Genomic DNA, 22,491 nt, shown 5'->3' with positions numbered 1-22,491 from the left:
GTTTAAAAACAAGGTTAATATCCCATTTTCTTATAACCACGTCATGTTTGGAAACACTCCAAATACGATCTTGATTGAAACCTAAACCTTAGCTGCTCTTCTTTCTCCCAAGGCTAGTATTGAATAATAGTCATCAGGAACTATGGAAAAACTGCTCTCGTCTGGGTTCCAAAGCATACGCAGCTGGTCTTCTGTGTACTATATTTCCTGAATGACAGTCTAGTTCATCATATGCTGCTCTTTTAAAAGAGTGTTAATATACCTAGAGAGAGCTGTCACTTAGCATTTCCATTCATCTCAGTAGCATTTGCTTGGCTACAAGTATTTGGATGCTGTTATAGCATTTATATAATTTTAAATAAAGGAATAATTTACCTCAAAATAAATTTCTGTCATCATTTACTAACCCTTGTGTCATTCCAAACCTGTGTGACTTTCTTTGAGAGTTCTAATATACCTGGAGGGAAAAATTTTAAAGGAATAGTTCAACTACATGAGGGTGTCACAAATTGCTATTCAGTAAACACGACGATTATATATAGAATATATAGATTTTAAGTAACTGACACTCAGGAGAATACAGGAACAGGAATGATAGACTCTAACCTAAAATGCAACATTACAGAGGGTGAGTAAATGATGACTATTCCTTAGAATGAGCTATTCCAGTAATATCTTGTTCATTTGTCATGGTCCACACTTTGAGATTATCCCATTGATGGATTGTCCAGGACAGTATTTTAAGTGTAGTCTTTCTATCGTCATTAATGTCATTAGAGCCAACCACCCACACACCTCTCTTTCATCATGTAAAACTCTTTTATTACACTATATAAACAGCTTTCTAATAGCCTCCTGTGTTATGTCAGAGTCTGGCTTCTCATGGGCCTCATGCCGGAGAGGCACTGCACTGCACTTCCTCCCTGTCTCATGGACTCAGCTCTGACTGTAATACTTTCTCTCTCTCTCTCTCTCTCTCTCTCTCTCTCTGTATTTCCCTGTGCATCTGTTCTCTCTCTTACACGCAAGCACTTTGTCTCAATTCCATCTCTGTTAGTTCTCATCTTGAATTGAAAGCATTGAGACTTTTGCTCTGTTCCAAAACCTACGGAGGCAGCATTTTTGGAATGTGAAGACTGTTCCATTATTTTTTGTGTCCTAAAATACCTTTTTTCACCAAACATTAAGGCAGCGTTATACAACCCGAATTCTGGAAATGTTGGGACGTTTTTTTAAATTTGAATAAAATGAAAACTAAAAGTTTTTTAAATCACATGAGCCAATATTTTATTCACAATAGAACATAGATAACATAACAAATGTTTAAACTGAGAAATTTTATACATTTATCCACTAAATGAGCTCATTTCAGATTTGATGCCTGCTACAGGTTTCAAAAAAGTTGGCACGGGGGCAACAAATGGGTGAAAAAGCAAAAAATTTGGAAAAGATTCAGCTGGGAGAACATCTAGCAGCTAATTAAGCTAATTGATATCAGGTCTGTAATATGATTAGCTATAAAAGAGATGTCTTAGAGAGGCAGAGTCTCTCAGAAGTAAAATGGGCAGAGCTGTGAAAGAGTGCGTAAAAAGATTGTGGAATACTTTAAAAACAATGTTCTTCAATGTCGAATTGCAAAGGCTTTGCAAATCTCATCATCTATAGTGCATAACATCATCAAAAGATTCAGAGAATCTGGAGAAATCTCTGTGTGTAAGGGACAAGGCCGAAAACCTTTATTGGATGCCCTTGGTCTTCGGGCCCTCAGACGACACTGCATCACTCATCGGCATGATTGTGTCAATGACATTACTAAATGGGCCCAGGAATACTTCCAGAAACCACTGTCGGTAAACACAATCTGCCGTGCCATCTGCAGATGCCAACTAAAGCTCTATCATGCAAAAAGGAAGCCATATGTGAACATGGTCCAGAAGCGCCGTCATGTCCTGTGGGCTGTGGGCTCATTTAAAATTGACTGTTTCAAAGTGGAAAAGTGTTCTATGGTCAGACAAGTCCAAATTTGAAATTCTTGTTGGAAATCACGGACGCCGTGTCCTCCGGGCTAAAGAGGAGGGAGACCTTCCAGCGTGTTATCAGTGTTCAGTTCAAAAGCCAGCATCTCTGATGGTATAGGGGTGCATAAGTGCATATGGCATGGGCAGCTTGCATGTTTTGGAAGGCACTATGAATGCTGAAATGTATATAAAGGTTTTAGAGCAACAAATGCTCCCCTCCAGATGACGTCTATTTTAGGGAAGGCCTTGTGTATTTCAGCAGGACAATGCAAAACCACATACTGCAGCTATCACAACAGCATGGCTTCGTCGTAGAAGAGTCCGGGTGCTGAATTGGCCTGCCTGCAGTCCAGATCTTTCACCTATAGAGAAAAATACGTCAAAGACAACCATGAACTCTTCTGCAGCTGGAAACCTATATCAGGCAAGAATGGGACCAAATTTCAACACCAAAACTCCAGAAACTCATAACCTCGATGCCCAGACGTCTTCACACTGTTTTGAAAAGAAGAGAAGATGCTACACCATGGTAAACATGCCCCCGTCCCAACTATTTTGAGACCTGTAGCAGGCATCAAATTTGAAATGAGCTAATTTTGCGCATAAAATTGTAAAATTTCTCAGTTTAAACATTTATATTATCTATGTTCTATTGTGAATAAAATATTGGCTCATATGATTTGAAAGTCTTTTAGTTTTCATTTTATTCAAATTTAAAAAACGTCCCAACATTTCTGGAATTCAGGTTGTATGAATCTTTAGAAATCAATCCAAGAATACGTTGCTACAAAGTGAAAACATAAAGATGGCGACAAGGTGAGAGAAATCTCAAATGTAAATAAACTTTCATTCGATATTGAACTAAAAAATATCAAAATAAGTTCTATATAATTAAAATGTGATTTATTTACCCAATATTTGATTGTGCTATGTATACTTATGCTTAAAAGATTATTGCACTGTTAGCTTAGCAAAATGCTAATGTCTGACTACTGCTGCGTAGAAAGTATGATGTTTCATGACAGACTGTCTTAAAAGGCAGCTGCCTGTGTAGGTTCCTTTGTGAAAAAGAAGTGTGCATAGGTATATTGAAAGTGCACTTCAAAATTTATTTTGTTTATTGTCAAATGTATACAGGGAAACATATATATATATATGCACACACATACACATAGACAGTTCAGTCATGAAATTCTAGATGGCACAGGCTGATGGGTCCTTAACGCAAACTGATGAAAATTACACCATTAACTACTTGGCACAAGCTGATTGGTTCATGTCACCTCTGCAGCCAATAAGCTTGTTGCTCACACATTTAAATGGCTGGTTACATCCACTATAGCAGTTTGCAGCGCGCCTCAGAGTTCCTCTTAAACTCTCCACCTTCCCCAGCTCCACATGTATAGATCTGCTATGGTTTATTGATATATGCTATTTGGCAGTAGCAAGTTCCTGTACTTGCTCTGCAGCAGCAGCAATAATCTACAACAACAGCAATAATCTACAGCAGCAGCAATTCAGCAGCAGCGTAGCAGATCTACTCCGCCAAGACCAAATACAGGTGCTGGTCATATAATTAGAATATCATCAAAAAGTTGATTTATTTCACTAATTCCATTAAAAAAGTGAAACTTGTATATTATATTCATTCATTACACACAGACTGAAATATTTCAAATGTTTATTTCTTTTAATTTTGATGATTATAACTGACAACTAAGGAAAATCCCAAATTCAGTATCTCAGAAAATTAGAATATTGTGAAAAGGTTCAATATTGAAGACACCTGGTGCCACACTCTAATCAGCTAATTAACTCAAAACATCTGCAAAGGCCTTTAAATGGTCTCTCAGTCTAGTTCTGTAGGCTACACAATCATGGGGAAGACTGCTGACTTGACAGTTGTCCAAAAGACGACCATTGACACCTTGCACAAGGAGGGCAAGACACAAAAGGTCATTGCAAAAGAGGCTTGCTGTTCACAGAGCTCTGTGTCCAAGCACATTAATAGAGAGGTGAAGGGAAGGAAAAGATGTGGTAGAAAAAAGTGTACAAGCAATAGGGATAACCGCACCCTGGAGAGGATTGTGAAACAAAACCCATTCAAAAATGTGGGGGAGATTCACAAAGAGTGGACTGCAGCTGGAGTCAGTGCTTCAAGAACCACTACGCACAGACGTATGCAAGACATGGGTTTCGTTCCTTGTGTCAAGCCACTCTTGAACAACAGACAGCGTCAGAAGCGTCTCGCCTGGGCTAAAGACAAAAAGGACTGGACTGCTGCTGAGTGGTCCAAAGTTATGTTCTCTGATGAAAGTAAATTTTGCATTTCCTTTGGAAATCAGGGTCCCAGAGTCTGGAGGAAGAGAGGAGAGGCACACAATCCACGTTGCTTGAAGTCCAGTGTAAAGTTTCCACAGTCAGTGATGGTTTGGGGTGCCATGTCATCTGCTGGTGTTGGTCCACTGTGTTTTCTGAGGTCCAAGGTCAACGCAGCTGTATACCAGGAAGTTTTAGAGCACTTCATGCTTCCTGCTGCTGACCAACTTTATGGAGATGCAGATTTCATTTTCCAACAGGACTTGGCACCTGCACACAGTGCCAAAGCTACCAGTACCTGGTTTAAGGACCATGGTATCCCTGTTCTTAATTGGCCAGCAAACTCGCCTGACCTTAACCTCATAGAAAATCTATGGGGTATTGTGAAGAGGAAGATGCAATATGCCAGACCCAACAATGCAGAAGAGCTGAAGGCCACTATCAGAGCAACCTGGGCTCTTATAACACCTGAGCAGTGCCACAGACTGATCGACTCCATGCCACGCCACATTGCTGCAGTAATTCAGGCAAAAGGAGCCCCAACTAAGTATTGAGTGCTGTACATGCTCATACTTTTCAGTTGGCCAAGATTTCTAAAAATCCTTTCTTTGTATTGGTCTTAATTAATATTCTAATTCTCTGAGATACTGAATTTGGGATTTTCCTTAGTTGTCAGTTATAATCTTCAAAATTAAAAGAAATAAACATATAAAATATGAAATATATCAGTCTGTGTGTAATGAATTAATACAATATACAAGTTTCACTTTTTGAATGGAATTAGTGAAATAAATCAACTTTTTGATGATATTCTAATTATATGACCAGCACCTGTACATTAACATTGTCATATCCATTACCATGCTAACAATTTTCCGAAAGTTGTCATAATTGAAATATATATATAAAGCATAGAAAAAAAGTATGTGCATATTTAAAGTGCAATGTAAACATAAAAAGATACATGTGCAAAGACCTGCAAAGTAGATAGTACTTAATATTACAATTGTTATTTCACATTTGTAGAAACTCAGTAATCTGTAATGTTATTTGTATTATAAGTGTGTGTCGAAAAGATAAGGGGTAAGTTTGTATACCCTTTCAGGATCCAAGGGCAATCTGCATCTGCAGAGATAGGGGGAGAGGCAGTGGATAGGTGTCATTCACAAGCCTAATGGCCTGTGGGTAAAAACTGTTTTTCATCCTTGAAGTTCTAGCTTTAGCACTCCTGTAGTGTCTGCCTGATGGTAGGAGTGTGAAAAGGTTGTGTTGGGACAATTATTGTCCTTGATGATATTTCGGGCTCTCCTGATGACTCTAGCCTGGCAAATACTTTCCAGTGTTGGTAAGGCAGTTCCAGAGATGGTTTGAACACCTGCTGTAGAGCCTTATGATCCTGGACTGTGCAGTTTCCGAACCAGACTGTAATGGAGCTGGTGAGGACGCTCTCGATTCCACACCTATAAAAGCATCCAAGAACCCGGCTCGACATGCCAAATTTCCTCAACCTTCTCAAGAAGTGCAAATGCTGATGTGATTTCTTGACCAGTTGTGTGGTGTTGTCAGACCAGGTGAGATCCTCAGTGACAACGTTAGGTGCTACATTCTCTTCCTCTGTAGATCGACGATAATCTGTTTTGATAATGTTTAGGAAAAGATTGTTATCCTGGCACCACTTTGCTAGGTCTATCACTTCCGTACTGTACGCTGTACTAGGTCATCACCTCCTGTTATCAGTCCAATCACTGTTGTGTCATCAGTGAATTTAATGATGCTGGTGTTGTTCTGGGAGGCCACACATCACATACAGTGTGTAGAGAAAAGGGCTCAGCACAAAGCCCTGTGGAATTCCTGTGTTTATGGTTATTGTCCTGGATATGTAATTCCCAATTCTGACAGTCTGGGGTCTGCTCATTACAAAGCTCAGAAGCAGTTACACAGGTTGTGTGGCACACCAAGTGTATCAAGCTTTTTGATGAGCTTCGATGATATCACTGTTTAGAATGCTGAACTATATTCAATAAACAGCATTCAAACATAACTGTCTTTGTTTTCCAGATAAGTAAGGGCAGTATATGTATTGTTGTGCTGATGGCATCCTCTGTGGACCTATTCAATCTATATGCAAACTGGAAAGGGTCCATGGTATCCGGTGTGTTGGTCTTAATGTGACTCATAACGATTCTTTCGAAGCACTTCATCACTATTAGAGTCAGTGCAACGGGTCGGTAGTTATTGAGGCAGGTTTCCTTATTGTTTTTTGGCAGTGGTAGTGATTACAAAAAAGTGTACTTACTGATAATATACTACACTTAAGGGTACTTATAGAGAGTACACTTTCATGTCAATGTTTCTTAACACATTTAAGGACACTTTTAATAAGTGCACTCTGTAATAATGTCAAATTAAAAGTTTTACTTTTAAAGTACATTTTAAATCTTTTTTTAATAATCGTTGGTCTTGCTTTAAAGAAGTACACTTATTTTGATGTGTTAACTAACATGCTAAAAGCACATGTAGAGTATTTGTCTTGATTATAATTTTAAAGGGTTAGTTCACCCAAAAATGAAAATTCTGTCATTAATTACTCAACGTCGTTCCACACCCGTAAGACCTACTTTTTGTGCGCCAAAAAAACAAAATAATGACTTTATTCAACAATATCTAGTGATGGCCGATTTCAAAACACTGCTTCATGAAGCTTCGAAGCTTTATGAATCTTTTGTTTCAAATCAGTGGTTCGGAGCATATATCAAACTGCCAAAGTCACGTGAACCATTGAAATTTAAGGCTATGATGTAACGAAGCCTCGTTTACTGAAATCACGTAACTTTCACGCTCTGAACCACTGATTCAAAACAAAAAATTTGTAAAGCTTCGAAGCTTCATGAAGCAGTGTTTTGAAATCGCCCACCACTAGATATTGTTGAATAAAGTCGTTGTTTTGTTTTTTGGTGCACAAAAAAGTATTCTTGTCACTTCATAACATTAAGGTTGAACCACTGTAGTCACATAAACTGTTTTAAATATATTTTTAGTACCTTTCTGGGTGTTTGAAAGTGTAAATTAACTTGCTGTCAATGCAGGCCTCACTGAGCCATAGGATTTTATCAAAAATATCTTAATTTGTGTTCTGAAGATGAACTAAGGTATTACGGGTGTGGAACGACATGAGTGTGAGTAATTAATGACAGAATTTTCATTTTTGAGTGAACTAACCCTTTAACTGTAGTTAATTGATTTAAAGTTAATATATTTTGAATATACTGCATGGCAACTTTATCATTACCAGTGTGTAATTACAACTGTATTTAAATGCATGACATACAAGATAAAATATAGATGACATTAAATATATATTATTTGATTTAAAGTTAATACTACATTGGTAGTCGTTAACCAACTTTATTATTGTCAATGTGTAATTACAAATATATTTAAATAAATTACATACAAGTTTCAATATAAAACTCATTAAAGTATAATTTTTGTTTACCATAAATGCTTGTCAAGAGTCAGTACATTCGGCAGTACACTTTAACCATGTTTCAAAGACAATAGGAGTAATTATAAAATTACATATAAAAATGTATTTAAGTCCTCCCGAAGTGGGTCAAAACACTAAAATGTGCATTTAATTGCATTTAATTTGAATATTAACTATAATACATATTATAATATATTTAATTGTAATAATGTATAATGTAATAAGTACTCTTTTTAGAAGTATTTTAAAGTGTACTTTTTTACAAATTGCACAGAGCAAGTTTAGAGTACAGCTTTTGTCTTAAATGTCATAAGGTTGAATGATGCAGTGTTTTTTCCCCTCTGTGATACCTCAGTTCAAATGGGAACTTCTAAATTGACACTGATTGTATTTTCTCCTAGGTGTGGATTGGGTGTAAATGAAAAATATTTCTCACTCTTTGAAGTGGAGACAGTAATTTGCTAGGCGGCGGGACATTGAGATATACCTTGCTAAAGTATCTTGGCTATCAGTTCCTGTTAAATTTGACAACAAGAAAAGTTATGTTAGAGCCAATGTGGCCAGGTGAAGTAAAGAAAACTTGAAGCCATAGTGGCAATAGAATAGCTACAGTGCTCATTGTTTTGTAGCTGTCAGAGTCAAACAAATATCAGCTTTATGAGCAATCACACACATACAGAGGGTTGTGGATTTCTTATTGGACAGGGAGGGTGGCCTGTTTCCACACATTCATGCGCATACAAACACAGATAATGCTTCTGAATCTGCTCATGAACTCTCTCTTGGATATTTTGGCAGATAGAGACACTTCAGACCGGTTGAAGTCCGCCCAACCACAGTCTCGCTGATATGGAGGTCTTGGATGAAGTTGGATGGTGCAGCTGGCCTGGCTTGTTCTGTTGGAGGTTTTGTGCTGTGTTTCTGTGCTTAGACTGTAACAAACCAGACCATTTTACTATAGCTTGTTCATTTAAAACCATTAGAGCCTAACTATGTGTGCTCGAGAGGGCCAAAAGATAGGCATTAGCCATAGTTTCTCCATGAGGAAAGAGGGGCTTCGGTTTTGATGACGGGTTCCATTTCAGATTACAGGATCTGGAGATGTCCCAAAGGACTCCAAATGGGAAGAATTAGTCAGTTGAAGTGCAGACATGTTCGATTGTCCTGTAAAATTGTATAGTGACTAGTTTTTCCAAGTAGTCGCTCAGCCTCAGTTCCTTGTGTTTTTTGGTAAAATGTCATTGGAAACAATGCTTTGTTCCCAAACTCTGAACAAGAATTTTTCAAAGGTGCTCAGATTTTTCTTTAACATCTGCCCACTTAAACAGGAAGTGTTCATCTGACTGACTTGAATGACTGCCATAAGGATAATTTATTGCTACATCTACACTAATTTGGATACATTTGTTAATCGACTAAAACAAAATGCTCTGAAAGGGATCCCAACAATATTGTTCCTCTTTGTTGCATCTTTTTCTCTATGTTTTAGCCATCCGTCCACACTGAGATAGCATTTCTGATCCTTTTGAAGACTCTCCCAAGAGGATACATTTGACTTCAAAACTTACATTCCTGCAAAGATGACAGAAACGATTTTGGAAACACTTGAAACACTAGTTTGGACGGAGAAAAACGCCACTTTACTAAACTACTGTTTGATTAACAATTTAAACATATTTCTACTACTTTTTACTAAAACATAAAACCCTTGAAATATATATATATATAAATGACATTTTAAGAAATAAACTGCATTTTTTCTTCTTTCAAAACATTAACAACTTACCGACCCCAAACTTTTGAACAATAGCGTGTGTGTGTGTGTGTGTCTGTGTGTTTATATTTTTTTAACCTTAAATGATTAGTTCACTTACAAATGAAATTTAGCCCAAGCTTTACTCACCCTCAAGCCATTCTAGGTGTATATGACTTTCTTCTTTCTGACGAACACATCGGAGAAATATTAATAAATATCCTGACGCATCCAAGCTTTATAATGGCAGTGAGCGATACCAACGAGTATGAGTTGAAGAAAGTGTTTCCATCCACATCCATCCATCATAAATATACTCCACATGGCTCCGGTTGGGGGGTCAATAAAGTTCTTCTGGAGCAAAGCGAAGCGTTTCTGTAAAAAAATATCCATATTAAATATCTAGCTTCCACCAGACCGCCTTTCATATTGAACTTATGAAGAGTGTAAACTGCCGTCGCATCAGTTAAGCTTTTTCCTTAAGTTGAATAAGGAAGGCGTAGGACGTAGAGTAAGCTTTTTGAACTTTAAGAGTTTTACACTTTCTTAGTAAGTTGAATACAGAATGCGGTCTGGCGGATGCTACACTGTAAAAAAACTTTTTCATGATTTGTTATCATATTTTTTCTTTTGTCAAATTAGCTTAGATAATTAATGTAGTTCAGATAACATAATATTTTAAGTTTCTTTTGATTAAATCAATCGCCTTCATTGTATTAACTCAAATTTTTTATTTAAATGAACTCAAAATTTTAAGTCAATCAGGTTACTTACTTTTTTAAGTTGAACCAACAATTCCTTTTTAAAGTGTAGATATTTTACTTCATAACTTGTTATATATGGATTTTTTTCTTTTTTTTTACACAAACGCATCACTTCGCTCCAGAAGGAACCCCCACCCCCCCCGGGACTTTGTGAAGTACGTTTATGATAGATGGATGTGGATGGCAGATTTGCATTATACTATTAATTACTCACTTTTTCCCAAATGCAGAATGTAGACGCATTCAGGTCATTAAGAAAGGAAAGGCTTCTTTAACCTCTGGTGACACTGTCATTTCCATTTGCAATAGAGACAACACACACTGTTTTGAGTGGATTTTGGGAGAGGACAAAAGTATATGTGAGTGTATTTTGTTTTTACATCAGCACTTTCAGTTAGTGTAGACCACATGCAACGGCAGCCCTTCATGCAGTGGTGTCGATTTATGCAGCGCACGGGCATTTCCTTCGTAATGAACCCTCGGGGGAAGCAGGAGGAAGTAAGGGAGGTGGTGGGACCACTCGCTGTGTAATATTTCCTGGGAGACCAAGCTAAACGACTAGCTCAGCGGCCTGCACTCTGCCGGGCTTCAGTATTGTGATGACTGAGGGGGCTCCAGCGTGACTTTAACAGCCCTTTTTGAAGTTCACATTTGATATTCCACCATATCAGAGAAGAGGTCTAGCATTGCCATTCAATTTGTGCTCTCGTTTTGGCTGTCTAATTTGCTATGGAAGCAAAGGGAAAAGACCCTGCGCTCTGGCAGGGAAAAGCCAATAAGTCGTAGGGACTGCGATGTGTCCTACAATCGATTGGTCCCATGTGCCTAAAGCCTGGTAGACTCTCTCTCTCTCTCTCTCATTACGTTCTCAGCACCCCTGGCAGTGGACGCGGCTCGTCGCTCAAAGCCAACGAATCTAAACTAGACACAGCGAGAACGGAACATGAGCTGTCAAGTGTGTCTGTCAGTGAGTTTGTTCACTCTGGCAGAGAGATTCATATTGATCTTCGCTCGCGGTTTGGATTTCCCTCTTTGCCCTCGTAGACTATTCTCACTCATCTTTAAACTGCACAAACAAGACAATCTCATGTTTGCTCCCTAAAAGCGGCGAATTGTTCAGAAACATTAGCGAGAGTTTGTTTTTGCTTATGACAGGCAATGTCACAGAGTTTTAGAGATGGTTGGGGCCCGGACACATGAGTTAGACGCAGAAAGAGGATGGATCGATTCAGAGATCGGGTTGCCCGAGGGTTTCTTCCAAAGCTGATGAAAACATGATATAGCAGGCTTACAGAAATAGCCCTTATAGCTGATTCGCTTAATGGACTTGATGTGCAAGCTTTGTGCTGTACCTGCCTTTGAAAAACATAACCTCTCTTTCTCTCTTTCAAACCTGTCAGGCGGGGATGATCCGTGCAGGTCAAGAGGAGTTTTTTATCGAGCCACTGGAGAGAGGAGGCGACATGACAGGAGAGGAGGAAGGAGGACCCGGGCGTCATCACATCGTCTACCGCTCCTCTGACATCAAGAAGCCGGCCGTCAATCAGCCCGCTGACTTTCACCCCAGAGGTCAGATCCCCTTTATGACACCAGCTCGTCATGGAGCGCTGCAGCGAGTCCTTCACATGCATGCTGATGACTATGGAGGGATGCTGAGGTTCAGTTTCCTGCCGTTGAATCAATGTGAATTTCTATACTGGTCCATGCTGGTTTATGGAGGTTTGATGCTGGTCTGGCTTTTCCTTTCTGATGAAACTAGTTGGCTAAGGGAGGCTTGATGGTTAAGTTAGCAGGGCTCAGCAGTAAGGAATTTTCTGCTTGCCTGGTTGACCCAGTAATTCAGATTTCTATTTGCTTTACCAGCATTTTCCCTGGGCCCACCATAATGTAAATACATTAATTTTAATGCACATTAATGTGAGTTAACATCAACAGCTCACTGACCCTCTCCTTCCTCCCTAATTGCTGAGAGGTTTTGGTTTAAATAAACTAAATTCCTGCCAGAATAGGTACTGAAACAAACAAAAATCTACAGCATGTATATACTAGGGCTATCAATAGAGTAAAAATTTTAATCGCAATTAATCGCACACTTGTTGTGAAATTAAGCATACATCATTTTAAAGAGCTTGTTTACATTTTAGACAAGTCAAGTTGCCATACCAAACAAGACCACGTTTGCGCATTAATATAACACATTCTTACTGTACAACTCCTGTATGTCACTTCAATCTTCTTTACCTTGATTGCAATCCTCATCCATCAAAACTTTACTAGCGAGACACTGGTTTGCTTTATCCAGCTGAGAAACATAGTTTGTGTATCATCTGGCCTGGTTTTCTTTACATTAGCACTGTTTGGACTGATTGTTTGCATGAATTTGCTTACTGGATCATTGGACTAAAAACTTTCCCTGAGTTTTGCAGTTTAAAATGATCTGATCACAAACAGAGAAGCGAAATCAGGTTAAAGGGCTTGAATGGAAATTTCCGCCTAACTGGGTTACAGGTGCGTGCGCCATTGTACTGTAGATGCTCTCAACTTCTAAGATCTTCTAACTGCGTGACGTAAATTATATTAATGACGCAATTTTGCATGCTTCAATAGTTTATTTGCGTTATTTATGTTAAATTATTTTAACGCATCAAGGATTTTGAATTAATCACATGCGTTAATGTGTTAACGTTGAGAGCCCTAGTATATACTGTATATAGGCACTATACAGTTATAACCAGAGGTGTAAAGAGTACCTGAAAACCATACTTGAGTAAAAGTACAGAAACGTTACAGTGAAGATGATTCCATTACAAGTTACAAGTCACCAGTTCCAATACGACTTGAGTAAAAGTCTTAGAGTATCTGATTTTAAACGTACTTCAGTATTTTACTCGTGCTGAATGTAGGTTCAAAGATGCACTAGTCCTCAAAACCTAAGAGACATGCCAGTTAAAATAAGAAACAGTTGATTTGTAAGATGAGAAATCATGTTTATTTTCTAAAATCAAAATTAAACAACACCTCAAAATTGCAATAAATCAAGGTTGACACAACAGCCTACAAAATCTCAAGCCTCAGTTAAGCTCATGTTCTAATAAGTGCACAAGTAAACCAATATCCTTCAAAAAGGTCTTGTCAATATATAAAATAAAATAATGTTAAGTAAAAATAAAATAAAAATAATTAAAAGCTTTGTTGACCAGTTTGGATGAGTAAAGGCAAAACGCATAATGCCCTGTAGATGGCAGCATTGTTTGTTTATAGCAGAAGTAAACTGCTGCAGAAAAAGTTAGGTGACATGCAAAATGTAATGTGTAATTGCATTACTCATCACAAATGTATTGGAGTAAAAAGTACATTTACTTATTCAAAAACGTAGTCAAGTAGAGAGTAAAAGTTGCTAATATCTTTGATACTCAGTAGCACTAAAAAGTAGCCAAAAAGATATTTGTGCCCAAATTTTTTCTGAATGGTTTCATGCATATAGTCATGTTAATAGTGTCCTATGTGAACATGTTCTGCATTTATTTTCCCCAGGTTTTTGTTTTTCTCTTGAAAATCATATTTGAATGTGCAGCAACTATAGTTGCCGGTGGGCAAATATGTTGTATGCACCCCCTCAATGTAAAATTTAACTAGGAGGAGAACATTTGGCATCTAACTCAAAATAACTGCTTTCAACAGATCAATCTTTATTCATAAACAGTTTTATTATGTATAAAAGTCGAAGAACTTTCGATGTGAACCCAAAAAGGTTGCATCTAGCTTATAATCTCTTGAATATGAAAAAAACAACAAACAACAAATCCATTTGTCTTAAAGTGGTGGAACATAGTGCAGAACAAAGTGCAGCCATTAAGTTGCCCCAACAGGGCAGTGTGTATCAAAAAGTTAAATGAAAATAAATAAATAAAAATAAATAGAATGAAGAAAACATTACACAGGACACGGGGGTGGGACAGTAGAGCTGTTGAAAGATTTATTCTATTTATAGAGATATCAGTGAAGTTACACTCTAAAAAATGCTGGGTTAAAAACAACCCAAAAAGTTGGGTTGAAAATGGACAAACCCAGCAATTGGGTTGTTTTAACCCAGCGGTTGGGTTAAATGTTTGCTCAACCTGCTGGGCAGTTTTATTTAACTCAACAGTTGTTTAAAAATTGCTGTATTGCTTGCTTAAAATTAACCCAAAGTATTTTGGAAATTAACCTTTATTTAAGGTTTAATAAATGAGCATTTATTAATAAGTTAAATGAATAATAATTAAACAATAGACATTTATTAAATTGCTTATTAATAAATGTTAACCTTTTGATTATTATTGTTGCCTCTAGTAATTATGTCTGATTTTTAATTTCCAACCTATTTTGGGTTAATTTTAAGTCAGCCATATAGTAATTTTTAAACAATAGTTTAAATAAAACTACCAGAGATGGGCACAAATACATCAAAAAGTATTTAGTTACAAATGACAAATTACTTACTCATCAAATGTATTTAAATAAAATACAAAATACTGCTGTGAAAAAATGTATTTAATTAAAATACAAGTAATTTGTCATTTGAAAATACAAACAAAATTTACACAATCATTTGAAGTGTGAGAGTAACAGTGGCGTTAGATACACATAAGAGAGAGATGCTCTCAGTTGCTATGTATAGCCAAAGCATTTAAAAAGCACTAACAACTATTTAACAGTAGCATTCAAGTAAGAAATAATACAGAAAATGAATAATCAATCACTGTGTGAATTAAATATAGATTAATGATCCTTATAAAGATACTAAAGTTATTCAGTCAGGAGCAGTGAGTGATTTTGTCTTTTTCTTTTGTTGCTTGAATAACATTAATGACAGACAGCAGCAGGTTTAATAGGCTGTTGTCACTTTAGGAAAGAATGCACAGACTGAATATACTGACACACATCCAGTTTTCACCCAAACGATTACATTAATTTAAGACACGACCGACTGTGTTTTCTCTCGCAATTAATCAGAACGATATTGTTTATTACTTGACCCACCCATCCGCGGATTATCTACAGCACCCGTGGATATAACTGTGATTCGCGCAACACTAGACAGCGCACGTCATGCTTTAGCTAGCAAGTCAATTCACGAGTTCTAGCTATTTGCGTTAATCTTCTGTCCTATAAAGACATTCAGTGAATAATATCTGATAGTATATTTTACTAGATACTTTACCTTAAAGCAGTTTGACTGAGCACAAAAGCAGCTTCTTTACCTGCTTCTGATGTTGTTCACAATGAGTGTGCTGGAATAGATCCAATAGGATGTGTCACATGATTTGCTTGCATCTAGCCAAAAAACTGTGATAGGCTATTTGGTAGTCCTATTAAAGGCAGGGTAGGTGATTTGTTACAGAAACATTTTTTGTTATGCTGGTTGAAAGTCTTTTCTCATCCTGATAGCAATCACTAATTTAATGGTCTAAATATGTATATCATCTGTGGAAGGCGTAGGACAATAAAATGTTCGCCCAATCATTGTATTCAGTCCGAATGCAATGATACAATGTTCTACCTGTCAACATATGTATTCTTACCAGACATCACACATTATCAGCACTTTATTATGCTATGCAGAGTTAGACAGACGTCAGTCATGAGCTCCACAACCAAAACAGCAGCCACCTTTAAGGTGCATTCACACAGGGCGTCGGCGTTAACGCTTTACTTTGAATGGGTGACGTCATGCATTGTCAAACTGAATTGTGGGTTCGGTTGCATCGCTTCACTCGCGTTGCTAACGGCAGAAGTTAAAAAAATTTCTCAACTTTTCAAGCGGCAATGGAAGTGTCAGCCAATCAGATCACTATCAACAATATATCAATGCCAAAATGAATCTGCAGCAGTCAGGTGGTACAGGTCAGTGATCTTTAAGTTGTTTATGTTCATTATTATTGTAATGTTAGTATGTGCTTTGAGATATGAGGTAGTTTAACGCTGTCTCTCATGACGTTTTTGCTCCCTGCTGTTTGCGTTCATGTGATTTGGAGAAGGCATGGTTTTGGAGATGCTCTGAATGGAGGGTGGGATCTTATGCTTTCAAAGCTAGCTCACTATTGCTAGCCTCTCTGAAAATGACCTACTCTATCTTTTTTTTTTTTTTTCACTCTGTATTTATTGATTTTGTTGTAGAACCCCAATGAACAATTCAAATATAGAATTATACAGTTACAGAATACAGACCTACTCTATCTTTAAGCATGGTGATGAAAGTTATTGTATGTGAGAATAAAATAACATATTTGAATGTATTTTAAATACACAATATCGTCTCTCAAAGTATTTAATTACAAATTACATTTGATTTTTTCTTTGTTAAAGAAAATACAAATTACAAAATACTCAAAAATAATTAAATACATATTTTAAATACATTTAATTAAAATACTGCCCATCTCTGAAAACTACCCAGCACGTTGGGCAAACATTTAACCCAACCGCTGGGTTAAAACAACCCAATTGCTGGGTTTGTCCATTTTCAACCCAGCTTTTTGGGTTGTTTTTAACCCATTACTTTTTAGAGTGTATGTTTTAGGTGGGATATTGTGAAAGCAAAAAGCACTAAACAAGACTAATAACCTTGATTTATTAACCTATCCACAGTATACCCCATTTCCCCTTGATATATGTACTTACAAGTAATTTGCCCACTGGCAACTATAGTTGCCGCTTGGACTTTTGACTAAGTATGCCAAAAACTATAGATCTCTTGTAAGATTTGTCTTGTTTGGATTATTCTAGAGACCTTCATGATTATGTAGATATATATATATGTCAACAAAAAATATTTATTAGTAACATGAAAATTAAATTTCTTTGGGAGGGTTTGCCTTCGCCATGCTTCCTGGAAGTAGGGGTAGGAAGTTGATAGCCTCATGTGACAGGAAGGAAGTGAATACCTTTTTTTTGTTCTTGAAATCCTTTATTTGGTTGTTTTCTTGCATGTCATTGAGACATAAAACATGGATAGCATCTAGAAAAATACAAAAGGAAAATGACAACTATACACTGCGGCAACTATAGTTGCCGGTGGGCTAAAATGGGTTAAGTACAGTAACTAATTACATTTACTCAAATACTTTACACCACTATAACTATACAGGAAACTCCATACATTTATAAACACTTGCTGGAAAATAATCGCATACATGGCAGACTATTACTAATTGGTTTGTAATTTTCAATCCATTCTCACTGATGCTACCAAGACTCAAATAATTCGCAAATCTCAAACCATTATTGCAATTTCAAATTTCTTTGCAAATACTGCTTAGGCTGTATCCATTTGAACTAGTTTAAAAACAGAGCTTCACTGTCTATCAAAGCTTAAACTAGCCATGTCTTGAGAAATAGTTTCTTCAAAAATGGACAATTCTAGTGAGTAAATAATGACAGATTTTTTCAGTTTTGGTAGTACTATTACCTGCTAAATGGATCCGAGCCAGGATACAGTACGTGGATGAAGTGAAAAAAAGTTCTCCAGGGCTGAGTCATTGCCCAGGCTGTTAATACCCCTCCACCCCCATCTTTGTCTCTCTCAGCATCCCGTGTGAGACGTGTGAGGAGAGGAGCAGCAGAGTGACTGGATAAAGTCATAAACTTCTCTAAAAAGGATTCACATGTCACTTTGAGTTTGAGCGGTCGAGTTCAGCCGGGGGATATGGAGAGGCTCGACATGTGTCATAGTCCCTTCGCGTTTTCATTTTTCTTCCCAGCCTTGTTGTTTTAGAGGGCTGCATGAATTGCTTAACTGCAGTACTGCATAATAGAGCCCTGTGTTGACTATTTGACAGAAATACAGAAATAAAATCCTTTTTAAAGGACTTTAGGATTAGCGCTGTAATCATTACCAGTGTTGGACAATGTTACTTTTAAAAGTAACAGCTTTAAAAAGCTATTTACTTTTATTTTACCTTTAAAAGCGATGTTACAATATTACTTTATGCATCATAAATAGTAAAGGCCCAATCACACCAAGAATGAAAACTGTATTGACATTTACACCAATGGACAATAATGTTTATTCTTTATATTTAAAGCTGCACTCCATAAGTTTTGCCTCTTTGTCGCCATCTCTGTTTGAAACCTGCAATTGCAGTTATTTGCGGAATTATCATCTTTACATGGGTTGTGCATCGGCACGGCTCCTCAGCACAGATGAATCCAATGTTTGTTGTCAGTCGCCTCACCGGTGGGTACTGTACTTCAGAATCACAGATTCTACATCTTGGAAGTATGACCAAAATAAGAATTTTCACCAAGAAAATGTCATCTGAACAAGTAACATGTCTGCCACTTTTGTTCTGAACAACTGAGAAAAAAAGCATTACAATAAATCACGCTGCTAATGGTGATTAAATCTAACGAGCTTAGCTCGGAACACATCAAACCATGCAAATTATTATTATTATTATTATACTTTGTTCTAAAAATTGTTAATGTTAACAACATCAGCATTGCGTGACTATGTGTATTTAGTGTGTATTAGCGTTACCTGTAGATTTCAATTTCTGTAGCCACTCCGCAGTCCGAAGTCTTTTGCTTTTGACTACGGGTTAATCTCCAGTTGTCACTGATGATTGTCATTTGGATCTTTCTGGATTACAATCCGCCATCAAAACGATAAGTTTAATTATTGCAGCTGCTGTGAGAAAGTCTATGATCAGCCGCCTGTAGCATCCTCCCACATGCAACGTAAAACAGACGTGACATAATGACGCAAAGACGAACGGCTGCATGCTCGAAACTCACCAGTACCATCCGGATTAGGAAACATTATTACAAGCTTACTGTTGTGAATCGGGCTAAGGTAAGGAGATAGTTTTGAACACTGGCTGGTTATGTACTTGCTCAATAACTGATTTTGAATCATTTTTAACCAAAAAAAAAGTTATGGACTGCAGCTTTAAAGTCAAATGGATTTTAATTGGCTATCGTTCATCAACTAAAACAAAATCCTCTGAAAGGGATCCCAACAATATCGTTCCTCTTTGTCATTATTGTTATGGTTGTGGTGTGGACTTCATTCTTCTATGGCCACATACACACTGTAAGTTTCAGGAGTGACAACCGCATTTAAATGCGGGAGTGAATCCCCTAAATTATCGTTACATGTGTGTACGGAACACGACTCACTCTCGAAAATGCGATGATTGACAGCTTGGAAACCATAGTGACGTTATTGTGACCAAAGTAATATTACAGTGACAAAACACTCATTATTTTCAGCAATTTAACTAAACACACTAACACAGTCGACGGAGGCATCGTGTTTTGTCTATGCGTGTACAGCCTGTTTCACACAGAGCGCGCTCTTTCTGTGTTGCCATGATCACTCATTATAAGCGTTTTTGGGCTTGTTGTTTAAGATCGTCTCATAAAGCGAATGGGTTTATTGAGTTATTAAAGTGAGCAGACATGAATCGCGATATTTTGGTCTTATTTTCAGCATAAAGCATTTGGATTTATTTCGGTTTATTGTGGGCTTATTCTTGTTCGCTGATTTTTCTAGCAAGATCTGGCAACTCGAATGAGTCAAGGCTTGTGCTTTCCATGTGATTCACTGCGCATACAGAAGAGATGAACGTTTGCTGCGTCCGAAAACCTACGTAGCTGACTTGCTGCCTCGCTGCCTTATCAAGCAATGACTTGTAAGGCAGCGTTTGTGCATGAAGGCACCTCATGAAACGGATTTCGGACAGACTTCTGAGGCAGCATAAGAGTTTGATGATTTACAGCAATATAGCGCGAGCTTTGGTGAGAACTACACAAATATTTAATTACTACAGGTGTAATTTCTCGCTAGAAATTACATCAAAAGTGGAAAATGTTGATCAAAAATGTACATTTACTCACAAACTGGCCAGCTAACGCAACTTTCGGACGCCATCTTTATTTTTCTAGCTCAACTGTCACAGAATGGAAAGCACAGGATTGTGGGATATCAAAGGCAGCTAAGGATACATCTATGCTGCCTTCAAAAATCGATCAGATGAAGGTATCTTAGGAAACAGGAAGTGAAGCTAACATTGATTTCGGACGTGCCTTGATGCCTTCCTACCTTGAAATGTGTCCTCCGAAGGCAGCATTTTCCAGTTTTCGGACGCAGCCGTTAATAAAAACGTCATTAACAACTAGTTGTTCAGTTCGGTTCCGTACACACTGCATAGAATTTCTGTAAATGCGGTTGTCACTACCTGTATTTTTCGGGAGTTAATTCGGTTGAAGAATGCGGTTGTCACTCCTGTATTTTACTGAACTGTGTGTGTACAGAACGCGATTAATCACTAAAAGGTGAACTGACAGTCGAATTTAGCTGCAGTGTGTACGTGGCCTATTATAATAAACGATTTTCAAACCTTATATGGTTATGGTCAACATTATAAATACTGTGAATGGGCCTTAACTTATTACATTTACATAAGTACTTTTATTGGAAGTAATACCTTAAGTTGTTTTTGTGTTACTTATTATTATTTGCTGACTGAGACTCTCTCCTCCACAGTGTAAGCACTATACTTGTCTTGCTGGCATTTTTTTTTTTTTTTTTTTGATGAATAGAATGTTCAAAAAAACATTTATTTGAACTAGAAATCACTTGTAAAATTATATGTAAATGTCTCTAATGTCACTTTTGATCAATTTAATGCATCCTTGCTAAATAAAAGTAGTAAATTCTTCAAAAAAATTATCTTACTGACCCTAAACATGGTAGTGCACTTTGCTTGCAATAATGACAAGTCAATTAGTGTTTCCAAAATTCTTTGAACACAGGATAAATGTATTTATACAAGAATAAAAATAGTGAGGAACAAACAAATAAACCCGTTTTGAACCAAAGCCTCAAGTTTGCCTCAAGGTTTTTCTTTTGTTTGTTTTGTTTTGTGCATGCACGCTGGTTGTCTTGACAACATGTTACTTTTTAATTGTGTTTAAAATTAAGATTCTAAAACATAGTTTAAAAGTGAAGTGTGTATGGTCAGTATAAAGACTGAAGTCAGCAACTCTGATAAGCATTTTCTCTCACATTTCAGACGATTGTTTCAACACAGCAGTATATACTTTTTTTTCCCTTACACATCAAATTAAAGCCATAAATCAGTCATAACCCTTAGGGGTGTGTCTGTTTATCAGAACACAATATTCAGCTTTAACTTGAGTGGAAAGGTTACACATGTGGCAGTAAGCTTGATGTTGTATTGTATTGTGGAAGTGCGGATATGCCCAAGCCGGTACTAAAAATAACAGGACAATATATCTGTAAGTGAATCTCCGTGTTTTGAGCGAGCAGGTCTTTGGCGACATCAGCTGGAACGTGTGTGTGTGTATGAGAAGCTGCGGCTCTCATTGAATTCCAGCAGAGACATTCTGGACTCAGGCAGCCAGTGTCTACGTGGCAAAGCTTGATGAGACTTTAAGTTCTACTTGGCAGACGTGCAGCGTTCACAATTCAGAATTGCTGCAAAAATAGTGGGAGGAGAGAAGGGTGAGAGGCTTTTTCCCCAGGTTTCATAATCAGATATTCTGGAAAACTCCTCTGCTCTGTTTATATAATTTCTTTATAGTTTATTTGGTTTAGATAACTGCTTTAGAGAGTTGTTTTGTGAATTACTATGCACATGTATGGACCAGATTTGACCTTGACTTTTTTTTGGCCTTATAGATCTGTATTGACTCTATAATGATGTAACTCAGGACAGTGGTGAACATGTTAACAAGGGGTTATGTATGATTTTCTTAATTTATTGGACTTTTTGGACGTGTCTGCCATCTGTGGCAGCACTCTTTCTAGAAAGCTCTTATTCTGTTCACTTACACAATCATAAAAGGACTTCCTGTTACTGTAACCTGAGAAAGAGGGCTAGCCTTCACAATACTGAATCATCAATACTTTGTGCTTTCTCTACAAACATTGCTTTTGCCATTTTGTTCACAGACCTATCAGAATAATACCGGTGAAGCCAGAGATTTTCTCCTAGGTGGACTGTTTCCCATTTGAGGACAGCTGTTTTTCAAACTAAATGGAGGGCATGCTAATTATTAAGCATGTTTTAATCCAAGTTGCAAGTTTAATTAGGGATGCAGGGGATGTAATTCTTTCTAATACCAATAAGCCAATAATTA

The 22,491-nt window shown here is 37.3% G+C and overlaps 1 protein-coding gene across 1 annotated transcript in view; it reads left to right on the top strand.

The window, feature by feature from the left end:
* adamts2a (ADAM metallopeptidase with thrombospondin type 1 motif, 2a) overlaps positions 1-22,491 on the top strand; it is an 89,688-nt gene that overhangs the window by 20,254 nt on the left and 46,943 nt on the right. The window contains exon 3 of the mRNA XM_051876637.1: positions 11,742-11,910. Coding sequence (XP_051732597.1) covers positions 11,742-11,910 — 169 coding nt within the window. The remainder of the gene's footprint in view (positions 1-11,741; positions 11,911-22,491) is intronic.

This window comes from Ctenopharyngodon idella, chromosome 21 (genome assembly GCF_019924925.1).
Source record: "Ctenopharyngodon idella isolate HZGC_01 chromosome 21, HZGC01, whole genome shotgun sequence".
Taxonomy (NCBI): domain Eukaryota; kingdom Metazoa; phylum Chordata; class Actinopteri; order Cypriniformes; family Xenocyprididae; genus Ctenopharyngodon; species Ctenopharyngodon idella.
The sequence above is the reverse complement of the archived record's forward strand: the minus strand, read 5'-3'. Positions and strand labels throughout refer to the sequence as shown.